This window comes from Anomaloglossus baeobatrachus, chromosome 11, assembly GCF_048569485.1.
Source record: "Anomaloglossus baeobatrachus isolate aAnoBae1 chromosome 11, aAnoBae1.hap1, whole genome shotgun sequence".
NCBI lineage: Eukaryota > Metazoa > Chordata > Amphibia > Anura > Aromobatidae > Anomaloglossus > Anomaloglossus baeobatrachus.
In genome coordinates, this window is record NC_134363.1 from 187,662,994 (window position 1) to 187,685,498 (window position 22,505).

The 22,505-nt window shown below is 49.2% G+C and overlaps 1 protein-coding gene across 2 annotated transcripts in view; it reads left to right on the plus strand.

The window, feature by feature from the left end:
- Nucleotides 1-22,505, plus strand: part of ROBO4 (roundabout guidance receptor 4) — a 108,958-nt gene that overhangs the window by 16,463 nt on the left and 69,990 nt on the right. Inside the window, exons 1-2 of one of the 2 annotated variants that reach the window (XM_075328846.1) lie at nt 14,024-14,209; nt 19,873-20,175. In XM_075328846.1, coding sequence (XP_075184961.1) covers nt 14,137-14,209; nt 19,873-20,175 — 376 coding nt within the window. In that variant the 5' untranslated portion in view covers nt 14,024-14,136. Of the gene's footprint in view, nt 1-14,023; nt 14,210-19,872; nt 20,176-22,505 lie in introns of those variants that run through there. The other variant, XM_075328845.1, reaches the window with a different exon arrangement.

A 22,505-nucleotide genomic window follows, 5' to 3' on the forward strand; every position in this document is an offset into this window, starting at 1 on the left:
CCCCGGTCCACTTAAGGTCTCCCGCGACCGGATCTCCGTCGCCTATGGTCCTGCTTGCCGTCTGCCACCTAGTCCGGTAGTCCACGGACCCCAACCCCTGACTCCACTGCACTTCCACACTCCTCCACTGTCAACTCTCAACTCCACAACTCGACTCTCTTGTTCCCTCCCCTGACATCTCAGGACCCCTAGGTGGGCGCTCCCATCTGCCTGGTCCCGCCCACTGTGTGTTGTACTTGGGTTTTGTGTTGGAATCAAGGCGGGTGGACTACTTCTGTGACTACCTGGTTTTGCCAGGGCGTCACACCTTGGGCACCCAGAATAGTCCGATTCCACTCTAATATGAAGCTTGTGTGCCACCATGCTACAGTGTCTGCACCAGGCATGGACTGGCCCACAGGAAATCAGGAGAATCCTCCGGGGGGCCCCTTTGCAACATCAGTTACCCCCCCCCAACAAAATCAGTAGTTTTCACATTACAGTTGTATCACTGTGGATAGATAAAGTCAGCATCTCACCATTCATTTTACAAACTACCCAGTATATAATTATATAAAAGCATAGGGAAATTTGTGAATGTAATGCAGTTAATCAGTGGGCCCCTAGAGTCAGTGTTAGGGCTGCTTCTCACTTGCGAGTATCTCGCAGTAGAGCAATGCGAGAAAATCTCGCATTGGAATCGGACACATGTGAGTGAATAATTCAGCTCGCATTTGCGATTTTATTTATTTATTTTTTTTCTCAGTCCAAATCGGACTGAGAAAAAAATCGCAGCATGCTGCTTTTTTGCGAGTTTCTACTGCGAGACTCTCCAATGCAAGTCTATGGGAGCGTGTAAAAAATCGGATGTCACGGGACGGCACTCACACCATCCTAGTGACATCCGATTTTCTAAATACATTTCTCGCATGTTTCCTAAAACACTGGAAACGAGTGATGTCTCACAATGTCTGTCAATCACTATTCTCTGTCAGTCGGTCTCTCCCTCCCGGTCTCTATTCTCTCTCTGTCGATCGGTCTGTCGGTCGGTCACTATCTCTGTCCCTCACTCTCTGTCCATGTCGGTCTATCCCTCCCCCCCTCCCCCCCACCCCCTCATACTCACCGGTTCCCGATCAGCAGCGCGGCGCTGCACGGCGTTCACACTGCTCCGGCGGCTTCTCCTCTTTTGAAAAAGCCGGCCGCTCATTATTCAATCTCGTATTCCCTGCTTTACCCGCCCACCGGCGCCTATGATTGGTTGCAGTCACACGCCCCCACGCTGAGTGATAGCTGTCTCACTGCAACCAATCACAGCAGCCGGTGGGCGTGTCTATGCTGTGCATTTAAATAAATAAATTAATAAATAATTAAAGAAAATGGCGTGCTGTCCCCCCCCCAATTTTAATACCAGCCAGATAAAGCCATACGGCTGAAGACTGGTATTCTCAGGATGGGGAGCTCCACGTTATGGGGAGCCCCCCAGCCTAACAATATCAGCCAGCAGCCGCCCAGAATGGCCGCAGCTATTAGATGCGACTGTTCTGGGACTGTACTCAGCTCTTCCCGATTGGCCCTGGTGCGTTGGCAATCGGGGTAATAAGGAGTTAATGGCAGCCCAGAGCTGCCACTAAATCCTAGATTAATCATTGCAGACGTCCATGAGACACCCCCAATGATTAACCTGTAAATTAAAGTAAATAAACACACAGTGAAAAAATCCTTTATTTGAAATAATAAACAATAACAAAGACCCTCGTTCACCACTTTATTAAGTACGCAAAAAACCCATCCTTGTCCGACGTAATCCACGGAGGTCCAGTGTCGCTTCCAGCTCTGCTACATGAAGGTGACAGGAGCTGCAGAAAACACCGCCGCTCCTGTCAGCTCCACGTAGCAACTGAGGTGAGTATCGCGATCAGCTGATGTCAGTCAGGTTACTCGCGGCCACCGCTGGATCCTCCAACAGTGATAGCAAGTCGCCCGAGTGACAGCGATGAAGTCACAGGTGAGTTGCGGTCTCGGGGGGAGGATCCAGCTAGCCGCGGGTAACCTGAGTGACAGCAGCGCTAATCGCGCTGCTCAATTCAGTCACTCGGGGGATTAGCGGTCACCGGTGAGTCCTTCACGGGTGAGCGCTGTCAGGACCGGGAGGACTGGTGGACCCAGGAGGTGGATCCTCTGGACCGAGCACCCCACCAGGGGCAGAGTACACGGCAGCCGGAGCACTGGCGTGGCCGGAACAGGAACCGTGTCCCACAGGGGACGGGAAGAACACAGTCACTGGGGTCTCGGGGTTCCAGGGCACTGGCGTGGCCGGGTAGAAAAGACAAGCAAGAGTCCAGGTAACAGGACACAGCATAAGGGGACCTGAGCACCTAACACAGCCCTATGTCATTTCCTGTTTCAGGTGTGCTGGGCCTATAAGACCAGGAGAGTGGGCGCGGCCTGGTCCTATACAGAGGCATTAGTCAGAGTCAGACTCCTGAGACCAGGAGCAGAACACAGGAGAGCACGAGCGGGGGCGGTAGCCATGACTGGTGGACATGTGGACAGGATCAGTGGTCACGGAGCGGTGCCGGGATGGTGCGACCGGGTCAGTGGGTAAGGAGCGGTGCTGAGGCATCGGGAGCGTGACAGTACCCCCCCCCTCCGTGCACAGTACCCCAGGGGCACCCCGGATCGAGTCACCGGACCAGGACCCAACGCAAAGGCGGGGAAGGACCGCTGACCCCGTACCGCCTTCTTGGCCGCACGACGTTTAGCCGACGATCTACCGGTAGTGGCAACGGGGGCAACGGGAAGCGGAGGACAGACAGAAGTAGGACCGGGGTCGTGGACGACCGGATCGGGCGTCTCGGACCGGGTACAGGACATTGTCACATCCTCAGTAGTCGGTAACATCGAAGTCTCAGTAGCCAGGGACGGTGGAGCGACGCTAGACTGCGTCGTTTCTTCTTCAGGGCCCGGTGGTACCAAGGACTCAAGTGACAGGAGTTGTGGTACGACGCTGGACTGCGTCGACTCCTCTTCTTGTTCTGGTGGCACCACAGGTACAAGAGACAGGAGTTGTGGTACAACGCTGGACTGCGTCGTTTCCTCTTCTTCTTGCGACATGACAGGGTCAGGTGCCAGGGGCTGAGGAACGGGCTGTAGACATGGCACGAGGGACTCCAGCGAGTGATTGCGCCAGAGCGCCAACTGATGTCAGGGTCATGAAGTTGTAGCCAGGGCAGACCCAGCAGAAGCGCGGGAGCCATTCTGGGAATGACATATAAAGCGATAGTCTCAGTGTGCAGAGCACCAACACTGAGTCTCACGGGTTCGGTTGTATATACGACGGGTTCGTATAACGGTTTTCCGTCCACAGAAGCGAACCAGAGGGGTTTTGCAAGCGGGATGACCGGTATCCGATAACGGTCCACGGTAGCTTGTAGGATGAAATTACCCGCTGCCCCCGAATCAATGTGAGCCTCTGCCGTGAACCGGGTCTTCTCAGTCGTCACCTGGACAATCTGTGTAACCGGGACTGAGGGGATTCCGGTACCAAGGGTGGCGGTTCCCACCATCCCTTGAACTTGGGGTCTTCCTGGCCTCTCAGGGCAAGAGCGGAGCAGATGTGAACCGCTTCCACAATAGAAACACAGGCCCCGGGCGAGTCGCTCTGCACGGCGTTGCTCGGCTTGGCTCAGCCGGTCTATTTGCATAGGTTCGGGACTTGAATCACAGGAAGGCAATGGCGGGGGAACGGTAGACTTCTGCAGGACAAAGGAGTGACGGACTGGTCGGTTCTCTCGGGATACCTCCTTGGTCCGTTCCTGAAAACTGAGATCAATCCGGGTGGCTAGTGATACCAAAGCATCCAAGGTACGGGGAACGTCACGACCGGCTAATTCGTCCTTGATGCGACCGGAGAGCCCCTCCCAGAAGGCGGCAGTCAAGGCCTCATTGTTCCAGCCTAGCTCGGAGGCAAGCGTGCGGAACTGGATGGCGTACTGGCCAACAGTTAGGGTCCCTTGGCGTAGCCGGAGGAGCGAGGAGGTAACCGCGGTACTGCGTCCTGGTTCATCAAAGGTACTTCGAAAAGCCTGAAGGAATTCCCGGATGTCGGTCGTCACCAGATCCTCGTTCTCCCACAACGGATTTATCCAGGCCAACGCCTCGCCTTCCAGGTGGGACATCACAAAGGCTATCTTGGCTTGGTCGGAAGCGAAGAGGTGCCGGAGTAATTTGAAGTGCAGCGAGCACTGGTTCAAAAACCCCCGGCAGTTCTTGGGGTCCCCAGCATAGCGAGGCGGTGCAGCGAGGCGGAGTTGCGAGGCCGCAGAGACAACGGGTTCGGACGTAGTCGCTGTTCGCTGAGTTGACGAGGTTGAAGCGGTGGTCTGTAACGTATACAAGCGGCTGTCCACAGACGTCAGGAACTTCAGTATGCGGTGTAAGGTGTCACGCTGTTGCACCAGTTCCTGGCGTAGTTCAGCCAGCTCAGACGCTTGTGCTCCGGCGGAATCCATGGCCTGATCAATCTGTCAGGACCGGGAGGACTGGTGGACCCAGGAGGTGGATCCTCTGGACAGAGCACCCCACCAGGGGCAGAGTACACGGCAGGACAGAGCACCCCACCAGGGGCAGAGTACACGGCAGCCGGAGCACTAGCGAGGCCGGAACAGGAACCGTGTCCCACAGGGGACGGGAAGAACACAGTCACTGGGGTCTCGGGGTTCCAGGGCACTGGCGTAGCCGGGTAGAAAAGACAAGCAAGAGTCCAGGTAACGGGACACAGTATAAGGGGACCTGAGCACCTAGCTTTCAAAACTAAGTTTCAAGACACGTTGATCAGGCCCCGCCCACATGGGAAGGCAAGTCTTATATACCCAGCACAGCCCTATGTCATTTCCTGTTTCAGGTGTGCTGGGCCTATAAGACCAGGAGAGTGGGCGCGGCCTGGTCCTATACAGAGGCATTAGTCAGAGTCAGACTCCTGAGACCAGGAGCAGAACACAGGAGAGCACGAGCGGGGGCGGTAGCCATGACTGGTGGACATGTGGACAGGATCAGTGGTCACGGAGCGGTGCCGGGATGGTGCGACTGGGTCAGTGGGTAAGGAGCGGTGCTGAGGCATCGGGAGCGTGACAACCGCTAATCAGTACGCGACACAGACAGAGCTGCGGCATGACAATGAACTCGGGTGACGTTCACCCAAGTTCATTCTGATTGTGCGGCTCTATCTGTGTCTGCTGTCATCTGCCATTCAGCTCTGCTACATGGCTGTCTGTGTCTGCTGTCATCTGCCATTCAGCTCTGCTACATGGCTGTCTGTGTCTGCTGTCATCTGCCATTCAGCTCTGCTACATGGCTGTCTGTGTCTGCTGTCATCTGCCATTCAGCTCTGCTACATGGCTGTCTGTGGCTGCTGTCATCTGCCATTCAGCTCTGCTACATGGGTGTCTGTGGCTGCTGTCAGCGGCCATGTAGCAGAGCTAAATGACAGATGACAGCTGCTGAGAAAAAAAAGGATCACACGCATTGCACACGCATTGCACACGCACTGCAATCATGAGACAAATCTCAGCATCGCGGTGCAGTTGCATTGCACTCTGACCTAACGTGAACTAAAATCAGCCGAGTTTTTTTTCAGCCAACTCGTACCGATTTTACTCGCATAGATGTGTTTCCAGCCTGGTGGGACCCTGCTGCCCCAGTCTGACAGTGGTCTGCACACATGACCAGAGGCCATTACTTCACCTACATACAGTGCTATCATCATCTTTAACACTAAGGCCGGATTCACACTTGCAAGAGTCTCGCATCGCAGAACCCGGCACGGCCTCACACTCGCGGGTCAGCTGCATAGAAATACATTCAGCTGAGACGCTCCTGTCAGGAGAGTATGCAGCCGTCGTGCCGGGTGATGCGATGCGAGACTCGCGCGAGTCTCTTGCAAGTGTGAATCCGGCCTAAAGGCCACTTTACACACAGAGGTAGATCTGTGGTAGATCTGTGGTAGATCTGTGGTAGATCTGTGGTAGATCTGTGGTAGATCTGTGCTAGATCTGTGCTAGATCTGTGGTAGATCTGTGGTAGATCTGTGCTAGATCTGTGCTAGATCTGTGCTAGATCTGTGCTAGATCTGTGCTAGATCTGTGCTAGATCTGTGCTAGATCTGTGCTAGCAGTGAAATTGTGGACATATTGTTCCATTTGTACACAGCCACAAACCTGGCACTGATTGTCCACAGATCTGCCACAGATCTGCCACAGATCTGCCACAGATTTATCTCTGTGTGTAAAGTGGCCTTAAGAGCAGAGTACTTAAGAAGCAAAGCTTTTAGGTTGGAGCTAGATGGCGACTTTGACAGTGACCCAGGTCCAGTGGCCAAAGATCGCTATGTGCAGCTGCTACATTGCAACGTAATGCAGGGTATTGGGGGTCACTTTGGGAACCCTAAGATGCCATGGCCATGACAAGCAATTTGCAGAAATTCTGACCTATTGTCCCAACCACTCTGCAATATAGAAGCGGCATATTGTGATCTTTGGCCACGCGACCTGTGCCATGAACAAAATCATTGTTACCCCTTGGGTTGCTAACCATCCCAAAATTCTGGAACAATTTGTAAAAATTGGTCACTTTTTTTTGCCCTATTCGTAAAAATTAAAAAAAAAAAAAATTAAATTAAAAATCTGTTTTTGTTTTTTTTTTTGTTTTTTTTTGAGACTGAAGAAACTTATACAGATTATTGTGACTGTAATTATCATCATTTTACAGTGAATCCAGCTGATGTCTTCTATCAGTATTATGGGCTGCAGACAAGGATGTAATGATTGTGGTCACAGAGGTCGCGCCCAGGGGGTGCGGGGTGGCCTGTGACCTCAGCACCTACTTCAGTTGGATGTGTGTCCGAGGCTGCACATCCAGCTGAAGTGTATAGTGATGCAGAGACCCGACTGGTCCCTGCACTGCAATACCCGTTGCTGGACAATGTCATGCATCAACAGCAGGCACGCCAATGTCAGCTGCCAGCCGCTGTGCTTGCTACACCGTGTCATGTGGAGGCCGAGGAAGGCGAGTACAATGCGATTTTTTTTTTTTTTTTTTTTTTTTTTTTTTGGGGGGGTTTTATGCATTGGAGACAAAACAGACTATATGTACAAGGATGGGACCCAGGATAAAGACATATATATCAGGAAGGGACCCAGGATTAGGACATATCTACCAGGATGGGGACATATATACTAGGATGGGACCAGGAAGAGGACATATATGCTAAGATGGGTGACATATATCACAGGATGGGGCACATATATACCAGGATGGGGGACATATATATATATATATATATATATATATATATATCAGGATGGGGCACATATATATATATATCAGGATGGGGGACATATATACCAGGATGGGGAATGTATATACCAGGATTGGGGACATATATACCAGGATGAGGGGGATATATACCAGGATGGGGACATATATACCAGGATGAGGGACATATATACCAGGATGGAGAAAGTTATACCAGGGAGGGGGACAAACATACTAGGATGGGCCCAGGATGGGGACATTTTACCAGTATGGGGAACATATTTACCAAGATGGGCTGCACCTGCTACCTCCGCACCCCCCGTATCTGCTCCAGACTTCTTGGACAAGGTATTCGGGATGTGCTCTCCTATATCTCCATCCATCTGGTGCTTAGCTACACCGCTCATATTTAGCATACTTTGGGTTGATCTATAATAACCTTATTTCTTTGTCGCTCCTAATTGGGAGACCCAGACAATTGGGTGTATAGCTACTGCCTCCGGAGGCCACACAAAGTATTACACTTAAAAGTGTAAGGCCCCTCCCCTTCTGCCTATACACCCCCCGTGGGATCACGGGCTCCTCAGTTTTCATGCTTTGTGCGAAGGAGGCCAGACATACACGCATAGCTCCACTGTTTAGTCAGCAGCAGCTGCTGACTATGTCGGATGGAAGAAAAGAGGGCCCATACTAGGGCCCCCAGCATGCTCCCTTCTCACCCCACTTTTGTCGGCGGTGTTTGTTAAGGTTGAGGTACCCATTGCGGGTACGGAGGCTGGAGCCCACATGCTGCATCCTTCCCCATCCCCCTTAGGGCTCTGGGTGAAGTGGGATTTTACCGGTCTCCAGGCACTGAGACCGTGCTCCATCCACAGCCCCTGGAGAATCTGCTGGAATGGAGCTGAGTATCGTCAGGGACAGGCCCTGCTACGTCAAGGTACTCTGGGTCCCCGTACATATCGCGCGCACACCGCAGCGTTGCTGGGTGTGTTAGTGCGCCGGGGACAACAGCGCTGCGCGCTGGTGCCATTCCTATCTACAGCTTGCTGAGAGGGGACATGTATTTTGAAACTGCCGCGCGGCCGCTGTTGTCAGTTTTGTCGCTGCGGCGCGGCTGGGACTTGTAGTGCGCCGGGGACTTCCGCGCTGGCCGTGCATATATCACGGCCGCGCTTATTACTCGAGTCCCCGGCTTTTGCGGCCTAGTTTCGCTTCGTTCCCGCCCCCAGGCCTGCCAGTCAGGGGAAGGGCGGGACGCTGTGCAGAATGTCAGCACAGAGGGCTGGAGTCTGCTTTACATACTCCACCCCTCACACTGGGCACAGTGGGAAGCCAGTTTCCCGCACTTTTGTTTGAGGCACGCCCACGGTCCACCCCTCTTCACAGGATGCCGGCAGCCATTCCTGTGTGCAGTCTGAGCTGAAGAGAGGAGACTGGGAGGCCCAGACACGGGATTCTGGTGCCCACATACCCGCTTTTCAGCGGGCGGTAAGCTGCCCTCAAGGGCTGTCCCCCACTGGTGCCGAAGTGTATTTTGTATTTTATGCTAGCAGCTTTACATTGCACTGTACGGTCGCTAGGGATCCTCTGCTATATACCCTCCTAGATTTCTCTGAGGACACAACAGCATGTCGACCGCAAAAAGCAAAGGTGCCAAGGCACAGGCTTTCTATGCTGCTTGTACCGCTTGTGGGGCTGTTCTACCGGCAGGTTCCACTGACCCCCACTGTGTGCAGTGCTCGGCCCCTGTGGCACTTGCTCGGCCGGGGCCTCTGCTGGAGGTGACCCAGGCAGAACCTCCTGTGAATACTGTCCAGGTGACAGGGACGGAGTTTGCAGCCTTTGCTGACAGATTGTCTGTGACTATGACTAAAATTCTTGAAACATTGCAGTCTAGACCAGTAACTCAGGCCATGGACACTGTTAACTCATTGCTCCCTGGTCCCCCTCAGTCGGAACAGCTCCGGGCTCCGGGGGTGTCTCATGCATCCCAGGGTGAAGGCTCTGACACGGACGACAGTCCCAGACAGCCTAAACGAGCTCGCTATGAGCGGCCCTCGACTTCATCACACTGGTCAGGGTCCCAGCAGGACTCTCTGTATGATGAGGCGGACATAGCTGATCAGGATTCTGATCCTGAGACCGCTCTCAATTTGGATACACCAGATGGTGACGCCATAGTGAATGATCTTATAGCGTCCATCAATAAAATGTTGGACATTTCTCCCCCAGCTCCTCCTGTGGAGGAGACAGCTTCACAGCAGGAGAAATTCCATTTCAGGTATCCCAAGCGTAAATTAAGTGTATTTCTGGACCACTCTGACTTTAGAGAGGCAATCCAGAAACACCACGCTTATCCGGATAAGCGTTTTTCCAAACGTCTTAAGGATACACGTTATCCTTTTCCCCCGGACGTGGTCAAGGGCTGGACCCAGTGTCCCAAGGTGGATCCCCCAATCTCCAGGCTTGCGGCTAGATCCATAGTTGCAGGGGAAGATGGGGCGGCACTTAAAGATGCCACTGACAGGCAGATGGAGCTCTGGTTGAAATACATCTATGAAGCTATCGGCGCGTCGTTTGCTCCAGCATTCGCAGCCGTATGGGCACTCCAAGCTATTTCAGCTGGTCTTACACAGATTGACACGGTCACACGTACATCTGCTCCGCAGGTGGCACCCTTAACCTCTCAAATGTCTGCATTTGCGTCTTACGCGATTAATGCTGTCCTAGACTCTACGAGCCGTACGGCAGTGGCGTCCGCCAACTCCGTAGTTTTACGCAGGGCCTTGTGGTTAAGAGAATGGAAGGCAGATTCTGCTTCCAAGAAGTGTTTAACCAGTTTGCCTTTTTCTCGTGACCGACTGTTTGGGGAGCGCTTAGATGAAATCATTAAACACTCCAAGGGTAAAGATTCATCTTTACCTCAGCCCAGACAAAATAAACCCCAACAGAGGAGAGGACAGTCGGGGTTTCGGTCCTTTCGAGGCTCAGGCAGGTCCCAATTCTCCTCGTCCAAAAGGACTCAAAAGGATCAGAGGAGCTCAGATTCTTGGCGGACTCAGTCACGCCCAAAAAAGACAGCCGGAGGACCCGCTACCAAGGCGGCTTCCTCATGACTTTCGGCCTCCTCTCTCCGCATCCTCGGTCGGTGGCAGGCTCTCCCGCTTTGGCGACATTTGGCTGCCACAGGTCACAGACCGCTGGGTGAGAGACATTCTGTCTCACGGGTACAGGATAGAGTTCAGCTCTCGTCCTCCAACTCGCTTCTTCAGAACTTCTCCACCTCCCGACCGAGCCGATGCTCTGCGGCTAGCGGTGTCCACTCTAAAAGCGGAGGGAGTGGTGACCCCCGTTCCTCTTCAGGAACAAGGGCACGGTTTTTACTCCAACTTGTTTGTGGTGCCAAAAAAGGACGGGTCATTCCGTCCCGTTCTGGATCTAAAACTGCTCAACAAGCACGTAAAAACCAGGCGGTTCCGAATGGAATCCCTTCGCTCCGTCATTGCCTCAATGTCCCAGGGAGATTTCCTAGCATCTATAGACATCAAGGATGCTTATCTCCACGTGCCGATTGCTCCAGAGCACCAGCGTTTTCTACGCTTCGTGATAGGAGACGAACACCTTCAGTTCGTAGCTCTGCCTTTCGGGCTGGCGACAGCCCCACGTGTCTTCACCAAGGTCATGGCAGCAGTAGTAGCAGTCCTGCACTCTCAAGGTCACTCTGTGATCCCGTATTTGGACGATCTACTTGTCAAGGCACCCTCTCAAGAAGCATGCCAACACAGCCTGAACGTTGCGCTGGAGACTCTCCAGAGTTTCGGGTGGATCATCAACTTTTCAAAGTCAAATCTAACTCCGACCCAGTCACTAACATATCTTGGCATGGAGTTTCATACTCTCTCAGCGATAGTGAAGCTTCCGCTGGACAAACAGCGTTCACTTCAGACAGGGGTGCAATCTCTCATTCAAGGCCAGTCTCACCCCTTGAGACGCCTCATGCACTTCCTAGGGAAAATGGTAGCAGCAATGGAAGCAGTCCCTTTCGCGCAGTTTCATCTCCGTCCACTACAATGGGACATTCTCCGCCAATGGGACGGGAAGTCGACGTCCCTCGACAGAGACGTCTCCCTTTCTCAGGCGGCCAAGGAATCTCTTCGGTGGTGGCTTCTTCCCACCGCTTTGTCGAAAGGAAAGTCCTTTCTACCCCCATCCTGGGAGGTAGTCACGACAGACGCGAGTCTGTCAGGGTGGGGAGCAGTGTTTCTCCACCACAGGGCTCAAGGGACGTGGACTCAGGAAGAGTCCACCCTTCAGATCAATGTTCTAGAAATCAGAGCAGTGTATCTTGCCCTACTAGCCTTCCAGCAGTGGCTGGAAGGCAAGCAGATCCGAATTCAGTCGGACAACTCCACAGCGGTAGCGTACATCAACCACCAAGGCGGCACAAGCAGTCGGCAAGCCTTCCAGGAAGTCCGACGGATTCTAACGTGGGTGGAAGACACGGCTTCCACCATATCCGCAGTTCACATCCCAGGCGTGGAAAACTGGGAAGCAGACTTCCTCAGTCGCCAGGGTATGGACGCAGGGGAATGGTCCCTTCACCCGGACGTGTTTCAGGAGATCTGTCGCCGCTGGGGGGTGCCGGACGTCGACCTGATGGCGTCACGGCACAACAACAAGGTCCCGGTTTTCATGGCACGGTCTCACGATCACCGAGCTCTGGCGGCAGACGCCTTAGTTCAAGATTGGTCGCAATTCCAGCTACCTTATGTGTTCCCACCTCTGGCATTGTTACCCAGAGTGCTGCGCAAAATCAGGGCCGACTGCCGTCGCGCCATCCTCGTCGCTCCAGACTGGCCGAGGAGGTCGTGGTACCCAGATCTGTGGCACCTAACGGTAGGCCAACCATGGGCACTACCAGAACGACCAGACTTGCTATCTCAAGGGCCGTTTTTCCACCTGAATTCTGCGGCCCTGAACCTGACTGTGTGGCCATTGAGTCCTGGATCCTAGCGTCTTCAGGATTATCTCGAAAGGTTATTACCACCATGAGACAGGCTAGAAAACCATCCTCTGCCAAGATCTACCACAGGACGTGGAAGATATTCTTATCTTGGTGCGCTGCTCAGGGAGTTTCTCCCTGGCCTTTTGCATTGCCTACTTTTCTTTCCTTCCTGCAATCCGGGTTGGAAAAAGGTTTGTCGCTCGGCTCCCTTAAAGGACAAGTCTCTGCGCTATCTGTATTTTTTCAGAAGCGCCTAGCACGACTTCCTCAGGTACGCACGTTCCTGCAAGGAGTTTGTCATATCGTCCCTCCTTACAAGCGGCCGTTAGAGCCCTGGGATCTGAACAAGGTTCTAATTGCTCTCCAGAAGCCGCCTTTCGAGCCTATGAAGGTTGTTTCCCTTTCTCGTCTTTCACAGAAAGTGGCTTTTCTAGTAGCGGTCACGTCTCTTCGGAGAGTGTCCGAGCTAGCGGCGCTCTCATGCAAATCTCCCTTCCTGGTGTTTCACCAGGACAAGGTGGTTCTACGTCCGGTTCCTGAGTTTCTCCCTAAGGTGGTATCCCCCTTTCATCTCAATCAGGATGTCACATTACCTTCCTTGTGTCCTCATCCAGTTCATCAATTTGAGAAAGATTTGCATTTGTTGGATCTGGTTAGAGCACTCAGGATCTACATTTCCCGCACGGCGCCCTTACGCCGCTCGGATGCACTCTTTGTCCTTGTCGCTGGTCAGCGTAAAGGGTCGCAAGCTTCCAAATCCACCCTGGCTCGGTGGATCAAGGAACCAATTCTTGAAACCTACCGTTCTGCGGGGCTTCCGGTTCCTTCAGGGCTGAAGGCCCATTCTACCAGAGCCGTGGGTGCGTCCTGGGCATTACGGCACCAGGCTACGGCTCAGCAGGTGTGCCAGGCGGCTACCTGGTCGAGTCTCCACACCTTTACCAAGCATTATCAGGTGCATACCTACGCTTCGGCGGACGCCAGCCTAGGTAGACAAGTCCTTCAGGCGGCGGTTGCCCACCTGTAGTACAGGGCTGTTTGACGGCCCTATCACGAGGTATTCTTTTACCCACCCAGGGACTGCTTTTGGACGTCCCAATTGTCTGGGTCTCCCAATTAGGAGCGACAAAGAAGAAGGGAATTTTGTTTACTTACCGTAAATTCCTTTTCTTCTAGCTCCAATTGGGAGACCCAGCACCCGCCCTGTTTTCTTAGGGATTTTTGGTTTTTTCGGGTACACATGTTGTTCATGTTGAATGGTTTCAGTTCTCCGATGTTCTTCGGATTGAATTTGTCTTTAAACCTGTTATTGGCTTTCCTCCTTCTTGCTTTTGCACTAAAACTGAGGAGCCCGTGATCCCACGGGAGGGTGTATAGCCAGAAGGGGAGGGGCCTTACACTTTTAAGTGTAATACTTTGTGTGGCCTCCGGAGGCAGTAGCTATACACCCAATTGTCTGGGTCTCCCAATTGGAGCTAGAAGAAAAGGAATTTACGGTAAGTAAACAAAATTCCCTTCTTTTCCTGGGCATTGTAATCTAGAAGAGTAGGACAATACCCCCAGCATGCCAGTAGTGAGGGGCACTAAAGCTGCGGACAATGGGGCCCCTAGCACAGCTGTTAACCAGTAACTTTGCATTGTCCTGTGCTTTGTGATGGGAGGGACCTTTGTCACTTTGTTCAGCTTCCCTGTGAGGAAATAGGAAACAGAAGTTTCAGAGCTGGAAGCAGAGGAGGGTCCGAGGGTCCGTGTAATCACCCGAGCCCAGGGATGTGGAAGGCACAGCGCACATAAGGAGCCCGAAATCTGTGGACACTTGGGTGACCCCGGGATCCAGTATGGAGACTTCACTGACCTGTGCTTTATTAATGGTTCTAATGGTGTGTAATGCAAATAATGAGCTGCTGCAAGGTGAGTACTCTGATGCTGGGAGTCCAGCAGTCACTATTCTACATAATCATTCTATGTACTTTACTGATATCATATTGCTGGGAGTGGAGAAAATCTTGCTTTATATTCTACTATACTGCTGAGTGCAAGGAATAATCTTCCACATATACCTCACTGATGGCGATTCTAGGTTCTGTAATTACACCATACTGCTGGGAGTGTAGAGAATGTTACACTATGTTCTTCTGTACTGCTGGGAGTGTAGAGAATGTTACACTATGTTCTTCTGTACTGCTGGGAGGGTTGAGAATCTTACACTATGTTCTTCTGTACTGCTGGGCGTGTAGAGAATCTTACACTATGTTCTTTTGTACTGCTGGGAGTGTAGAGAATGTTACACTATGTTCTTCTGTACTGCTGGGAGTGTAGAGAATCTTACACTATGTTCTTCTGTACTGCTGGGAGTGTAGGGAATGTTACACTATGTTCTTCTGTACTGCTGGGAGTGTAGAGAATCTTACACTATGTTCTTTTGTACTGCTGGGAGTGTAGAGAATGTTACACTATGTTCTTCTGTACTGCTGGGAGTGTAGAGAATCTTACACTATGTTCTTCTGTACTGCTGGGAGTGTAGGGAATGTTACACTATGTTCTTCTGTACTGCTGGGCGTGTAGAGAATCTTACACTATGTTCTTTTGTACTGCTGGGAGTGTAGAGAATGTTACACTATGTTCTTCTGTACTGCTGGGAGTGTAGAGAATCTTACACTATGTTCTTCTATACTGCTGGGAGTGTAGAGAATGTTACACTATGTTCTTCTGTACTGCTGGGAGTGTAGAGAATCTTACACTATGTTCTTCTGTACTGCTGGGAGTGTAGAGAATGTTACACTATGTTCTTCTGTACTGCTGGGAGTGTAGAGAATGTTACACTATGCTCTTCTGTATTTGCTGGGAGTGTAGAGAATCTTACACTATGTTCTTTTGTACTGCTGGGAGTGTAGAGAATGTTACACTATATTCTTCTGTACTGCTGGGAGTGTAGAGAATGTTACACTATGCTCTTCTGTATTTGCTGGGAGTGTAGAGAATCTTACACTATGTTCTTTTGTACTGCTGGGAGTGTAGAGAATGTTACACTATGTTCTTCTGTATTGCTGGGAGTGTAGAGAATGTTACACTATGTTCTTCTGTACTGCTGGGAGTGTAGGGAATGTTACACTATGCTCTTCTGTATTTGCTGGGAGTGTAGAGAATGTTACACTATGTTCTTCTGTACTGCTGGGAGTGTAGAGAATGTTACACTATGTTCTTCTGTACTGCTGGGAGTGTAGAGAATGTTACACTATGTTCTTCTGTACTGCTGGGAGTGTAGGGAATGTTACACTATGTTCTTCTGTACTGCTGGGAGTGTAGAGAATCTTACACTATGTTCTGTACTGCTGGGAGTGTAGAGAATGTTACACTATGCTCTTCTGTACTGCTGGGAGTGTAGAGAATGTTACACTATGTTCTGTACTGCTGGGAGTGTAGAGAATCTTACACTATGTTCTTCTGTACTGCTGGGAGTGTAGAGAATCTTACACTATGTTCTTCTGTACTGCTGGGGGTGTAGAGAATGTTACACTATGTTCTTCTGTACTGCTGGGAGTGTAGAGAATGTTACACTATGTTCTTCTGTACTGCTGGGAGTGTAGAGAATGTTACACTTATGTTCTTCTGTACTGCTGGGAGTGTAGAGAATGTTACACTATGTTCTTCTGTACTGCTGGGAGTGTAGAGAATCTTACACTATGTTCTTCTGTACTGCTGGGAGTGTAGAGAATGTTACACTATGTTCTTCTGTACTGCTGGGAGTGTAGAGAATGTTACACTATGTTCTTCTGTACTGCTGGGAGTGTAGAGAATCTTACACTATGTTCTTCTGTACTGCTGGGAGTGTAGAGAATCTTACACTATGTTCTTTTGTACTGCTGGGAGTGTAGAGAATGTTACACTATGTTCTGTACTGCTGGGAGTGTAGAGAATCTTACACTATGTTCTTTTGTACTGCTGGGAGTGTAGAGAATGTTACACTATGTTCTTCTGTACTGCTGGGAGTGTAGAGAATGTTACACTATGTTCTTCTGTACTGCTGGGAGTGTAGAGAATCTTACACTATGTTCTTCTGTACTGCTGGGAATGTAGAGAATCTTACACTATGTTCTTTTGTACTGCTGGGAGTGTAGAGAATCTTACACTATGTTCTTTTGTACTGCTGGGAGTGTAGAGAATGTTACACTATGTTCTTCTTTACTGCTGGGAGTGTAGAGAATGTTACACTATGTTCTTCTGTACTGCTGGGAGTGTAGGGAATGTTACACTATGTTCTTCTGTATTGCTGGGAGTGTAGAGAATGTTACACTATTCTGTACTGCTGGGAGTGTAGAGAATCTTAAACTATGTTCTGTACTGCTGGGAGTGTAGAGAATGTTACACTATGTTCTTCTGTACTGCTGGGAGTGCAGGGAATACTCTTCTACATACATCTCCCTCATGGCAATTCTAGGTTTTGTAATTGTATCTTACTGTGCTGGGAGTGTAGAGAATCTCCCATTATTCAGTGAGTATATAGGAGGGTGTCCTGTAGCGCTGGATAGAATAGTGTCATTTGCTGCTGGCGATGTATTGTGGAGATTCGGGAGATCCTTGCTTTCTTCTTATTTGCTGTGAATCTTTGACTGTTCCGTGATTCCGGAATGATCTTTAATTCTTAATTCATGGGTGAAATCTGTAAAAGCTGTATTTGGTGAAGACTTTCCCATTGATGTGAGATGACAGTTGGTGCTTCTATAATTCTATGGAGGGGGGGGAGCTAGAGGTGGCAGCAATAGTTAGGCTGTGTTCCACTTTGCATTTTTCCTTTTTTTTCAGGCTGCTTTTTACAATACCATCAACATCTATGAGACTTCAGAAATCTCACGCACACATTTGCCTTTTTTTTTTTTTGCCGACTGAATTGGAAAATTGCAGCGTTTCTGAAATCTGCAGCGTGTCATTTCTTTCAGCGTTATTTTCACAATAGAAAGCAATAAGAAAGTGCAAAAATGCAATCACTGCCTTTTTGCTGCTTTTTTTGGTGAATGAAGCTAACTTTATTAAACATATACTGTAGAAAACAGTAGAAAACTGTAGAAAAAGTAGTGATATTTTCAGATCCCGGACTGCTGGGAGTGTAGAGAATGTTACACTATGCTCTTCTGTACTGCTGGTAGTGTAGAGAATGTTACACTATGCTCTTCTGTACTGCTGGGAATGTAGAGAATGTTACACTATGCTCTTCTGTACTGCTGGGAGTGTAGAGAATCCAGCGCTTTGCTACTGCTGAAACATTTGAAAAGATTTGGAATGAATGAAAAACTGCTAAACTCAACCACACAAAGGATGTTCCTGGAAATCACAGGTTTTCTGAATAAAAATTATAAATGCTGTGCTGCTCGAAGTGTAGAGAATCTCATACTATGCTGTAATACACTGATGAGATAGAATATTTTAATACAATGGGGTTGATGATCGCCTAAATTATGCAGATTCCTGGTTTTCTGCATTGACTCTAGATCACGTACTGCTGAGAGTGTAGAGAATCTTGCTGGCTTCTATTTTACTGCTGGGAATAATTTTAGGTAATGACTATCACGACTTATACTGTTGCTTGAAGTGTAGAGATTCTGTGTTTTCTGCAGTTTTCCGTCCATACCATGTATTGCCTAGACTAGCAAGTCCTAATGTTCTGAATTCAGATCCTTTACTGGTGTTACTGTAGAGATTCCTGCTTTAGAAATTGTGATGGTAATGACTCAATGACTCTAAGATACAGGTATATGTAGGATGTGTCTGGATTGTGCACTACTAGGAACAGAAAGAAATGTGATTAGTTCAGATCCTTTACTGCTGTTACTGTAGAGATTCCTGCTTCAGAAATTGTGATGGTAATGACTCTCAGAGACGGGTATATGTAGGATATGTCTGGATTGTGCACTACTAGGAACAGAGAGAAATGTGATTAGCAAGTCCCTAAGTGTTTGGCTGGGGATTGAGCTAAGCAACCTGCTGACTGTTTCCAGGGGAAACCATCAGAATAGGAAAAGTGCTCTGTGCAGAAAGAGAGACAATACAGTGAGGGGTGTGGGGCTGTTTCTATAGATTGCTACTCAGTCGTCGGTTACAGTATGGCCGATACAAAGGCTGGGACTCTACAGATATTAGATCACTGGTCTCCAGCCTGTGGCCTGGAGCTGTTCAGGAGGACTGGTGTCTGGAGGACCCCGGAGGGGATCTCGGCCTTCACGGCTCTGACACATGAGTATGTTCTGTCCAACATCACAATATTTATTTCCTGCCATTGTCCTCCTCCAGTAAACACAGAGGAAATCTGCCTGTCATCGCTGCCCCCATTGTCCCTCTACTCTCTGCAACTTCATCCTGTTCTGCGTTCCTGGGATTCTTTACTAGGCTACTTTCACACATCAGGTTTTTTCCATCAAGCACAATCCGGAAAAAAACGGGTAAAACGGATCCGGTACCGCATCCGTTTTATCCCCATAGATTTGCATTGTTACCGGATTGTACCTGATGGCTTTGCGTTGCATCCGTTTTTTTCCGGATGCGGCAAAATTAATCAAAGCGGCGGCCGGAGGCAACGTGTCTTGCAACGTTTTTTTGTCCGGCAAAAAAACCGCATCTCGCCGGATCCGGCATGATACGGCGTGTTTTACAATGAAAGCCTATGGACGCCGGATCCGGCGCAATGCGGTAAAAAATGGATGCGGCTGCCGGATCCGTTTTTGTAAACTGCGCATGCACCAAATTAATTAAAAAAACTGATCCATCAAAAAAACAGACAAAACGGATCCAACGGCTCCGTTTTTTTACGCATCCGGCATAACGGATTCATTAAAAACCGGATCCGGTGGATACGGTTTTACATTTTTTTTCCGTATCCTTTGGATCAGGAAAAAAAAGGATTGTGCCTGAATGCATAAAACTGATGTGTGAAAGTAGCCTTATTTGTCATTGATAATTTCACCCATGATATTCAGAAGATGTGGGGGTCTGCTATATATATGCGGGTCTTCTATATACAGTATGTACGGTATATATGTGGGCCAGCCGACCATTAGGGCAAAGCCAAGAAGCCCATGATCACCGCTCCTTGGTGAATATAAGGCATTGATGTTCCCTTCATAGACATAGGGTTACTCTAGGTGATGCCATACTCACAAACGTTCCCAAAACATTGGAGACTCCCTTAAATGGGGAGACCCAGAAGAGTTGGTAAATCCCCCAGACACACGACTAAGCCTCCAGGACAGCAGCATGTCCAGTGTGTAACGCGCTGTCACTAGGCGGTGCCCTGGCATCTTAACGGAAAATTGGAGAGTGTCCTGAAAAGAGGGTGTTAGGGGGGAAATGTTGTCACTCCACTTCCTCCATGACGTGGTCTCATTGCTTTCTCATGTGATATCTCCCCAATTCTGCAGTGATATAAAGGTGACCAGTGCTAAACTATGCAAAAAAAGCATTATATGTACTGGGATTTTCATGGTTTGGGGAGTTCTCAATAATAATATTTGTAATGAATAATCGTTATAATTAGGTTTTCCCAGTAGAAGGATCAATATTACAAATGTATTCTTTTGTTTTAGGCCCCAAATCCCGCACAGACGCCTTCATGCCGCGCATCATCGAGCATCCATCCGACCTGGTTGTACGGCGAGACCAACCCGGCACCATGAACTGTCGTGCTGAGGGGAATCCGGAGCCCACCATAGAATGGTACCGAAACAGCGAGTCCGTCAACTTCTCCAAAGGCCACAACTCCCTCATCCTCGGGGGCTCCTTATTTTTATTACATATCAGAGGAAAATCGGACGAAGGGGTTTACACCTGTGTGGCAAGAAACCCCCTGGGGACGGCCATCAGTCGGAACGCTTCACTCAGCATCGCCTGTAAGAACATACGCAATTATATCTGTGTTTATGTCATTGTATCAATGAAAAGCTCCGCCCCTGAGGAGTCTCGAGAGGCTCTTCAGGCCCAATGCACAATGTACCAGGGTCACTGCTGCCATTTATGTTACTGGTGGCTTCAAAGTCACAAAGGAGCTTTTGACCCCAGTGCCTGGGTCCAGCAGCGACCTCTGAATCCCCTACCCCTCATCTATATGACGTCATTGGACCCGATTCCTTATTTTTTTGCATTTCTTGGGGGGGTTTTTTCATCCACTTTTTTTTTTTCTCGTGGTATTTGTTGTTTTCTTTTTTTCCACCCAAATCTTCAATATCGCTCATGCCGGCTCATGAATTTTGCGCTAAATCAGAAATGCCTTTTTCCTTTATTTTGTGCCTTTTTAAAGCAAAAAGTGTCAGAATCCTTTACATTGTTACATGTAACATCATCCTTTGTGGAGAAATTAGGGCGCACAACTGATCCGGAGAGGGGGGTCTGGAGGACAATTGCGACTTTATAAAAAGTGGATGGAGTCTAAATACACTGCAGAGAGTAAAAAAAGGAACAAGTAGAAAATAGATTTCAAAATACGAGCAACACAAGAGAAGAATTAGGAGCAAAATAGGAAAATTACACCAAAAAATGAGTCACAATTGTAATAGTGACTCGGGCCCATAGTTTGTGCAAAGCAGGAGGATGACTCCTATTGGCGTTTATAGCGGACATAAAAATGGTCCATTATTAGCAAATTCCAAAAATCCAAAAGTACCTTCAGAACAAATGTTTCCAAGATTGATATTAACCCTATCAGTGGCGTCCCGGCACCGTCATGTGAGGCACCTACAATCACTGATCATCCTCCCAGGCTTTCTTATGTATCCGCTGATCCCGAGAACAATGACTAACGAGCCGATTAATTAGCAATGTCATTAATTCCTTTCGAGCATGCAGGCGGCGGCTTTCATTAACACTCCGTTTGCTGTTAACTTTTTGTTTTTGCCTGTTTGGCTCCCACGGGATTTCTATAGAGCCAGCCCCCGGGGTCAGCCTTAATAAATATTCAGCGACCGACTTCATTATACATGTAACATGGCGACGGAGGAAACGAGCGTGAGCACAAGCGAGCCGGGTAGGCAAGTGTCACGGGGTGGTCCAGGGTTCAGCGTGTAACATGGTCTCATGTTTTCATTCCTCACCATTTTCACCAGTAACTTCTCACATACAGTAGTATCCAGTGTAGACAATCCTCTGTGAGCGAAACAGTCTGGACTGCAGAATGATTCCTGCACTGATACATTGCAACAAATATCAGGGCAGAGACGAGGTTTGTGCTGATGACGTGTTTCTCACGGAGGATCGTCCACCGGAGTTACAGCTATGAATCCGAATCGAACATCAAGAAGAAGAAAGCGTTGTCCGAGTAGTGGTCAACACCTAAAAAGACCGATAAAAGTGTCAGAAACTCTCCCAAGGACTGTCAGAACGAGCTCACTGAAGGATTTTCAGTCGCCTCATTATGCAGTGCACAATAGAAACAGACTATAGAAGGGAAATGGTGCAACATTTATAATGAAACTTAATTTCAAAAATGATTTTTTGTAAACGATAAATGTATTATAGTAAGAAAATATAATGTCCCCCCAGGACTAGGTGCACAACCCCTACAGCCGTGTTCACTCATTGTTGCAGCAATGTAATTCTGGTAATACTGCAATGTGTGAATGCAACCTAAAGCTGAGGGGCTGGAACAAAACACCAGGTGAGGAGTTTGTACTGCCCGACCAATGGTCCTTTGACTATAACCAACTGTTGTATATGCCAGGATTTGTGGCTGTAACGCAGAATGTAAATACGGACACTGTACAGTCGTGTGAACCTGGCCTTAAACATAGCAACCAGGATTGTCCACACTGATACAATGTAACAAGCAGAGCTTGATCAAAAAATGCAGGAACTGTGAAAATCCATAAAGCGCAGCAACGCCAAAATTATATTTATGTAAATACTTATTATTTAACAGCTCATCAGTGTTCTAAAATTGAAGTTACTCTGTCTAAAGTTAGTTTATTCTCTGGGAAAGCTCGATGATAGTGGATGGATAGGCGGTAGCTGGATGGTAGCGTGGATGGATAGGTGGTAGCTGGATGGTAGCGTGGATGGATAGGTGGTAGCTGGATGGCAGTGAGCATGGATAGGTGGTAGCTGGATGGTAGCGTGGATGGATAGGTGGTAGCTGGATGGTAGCGTGAATGGATAGGTGGTAGCTGGATGGCAGTGTGCATGGATAGGTGGTAGCTGGATGGCAGTGTGCATGGATAGGTGGTAGCTG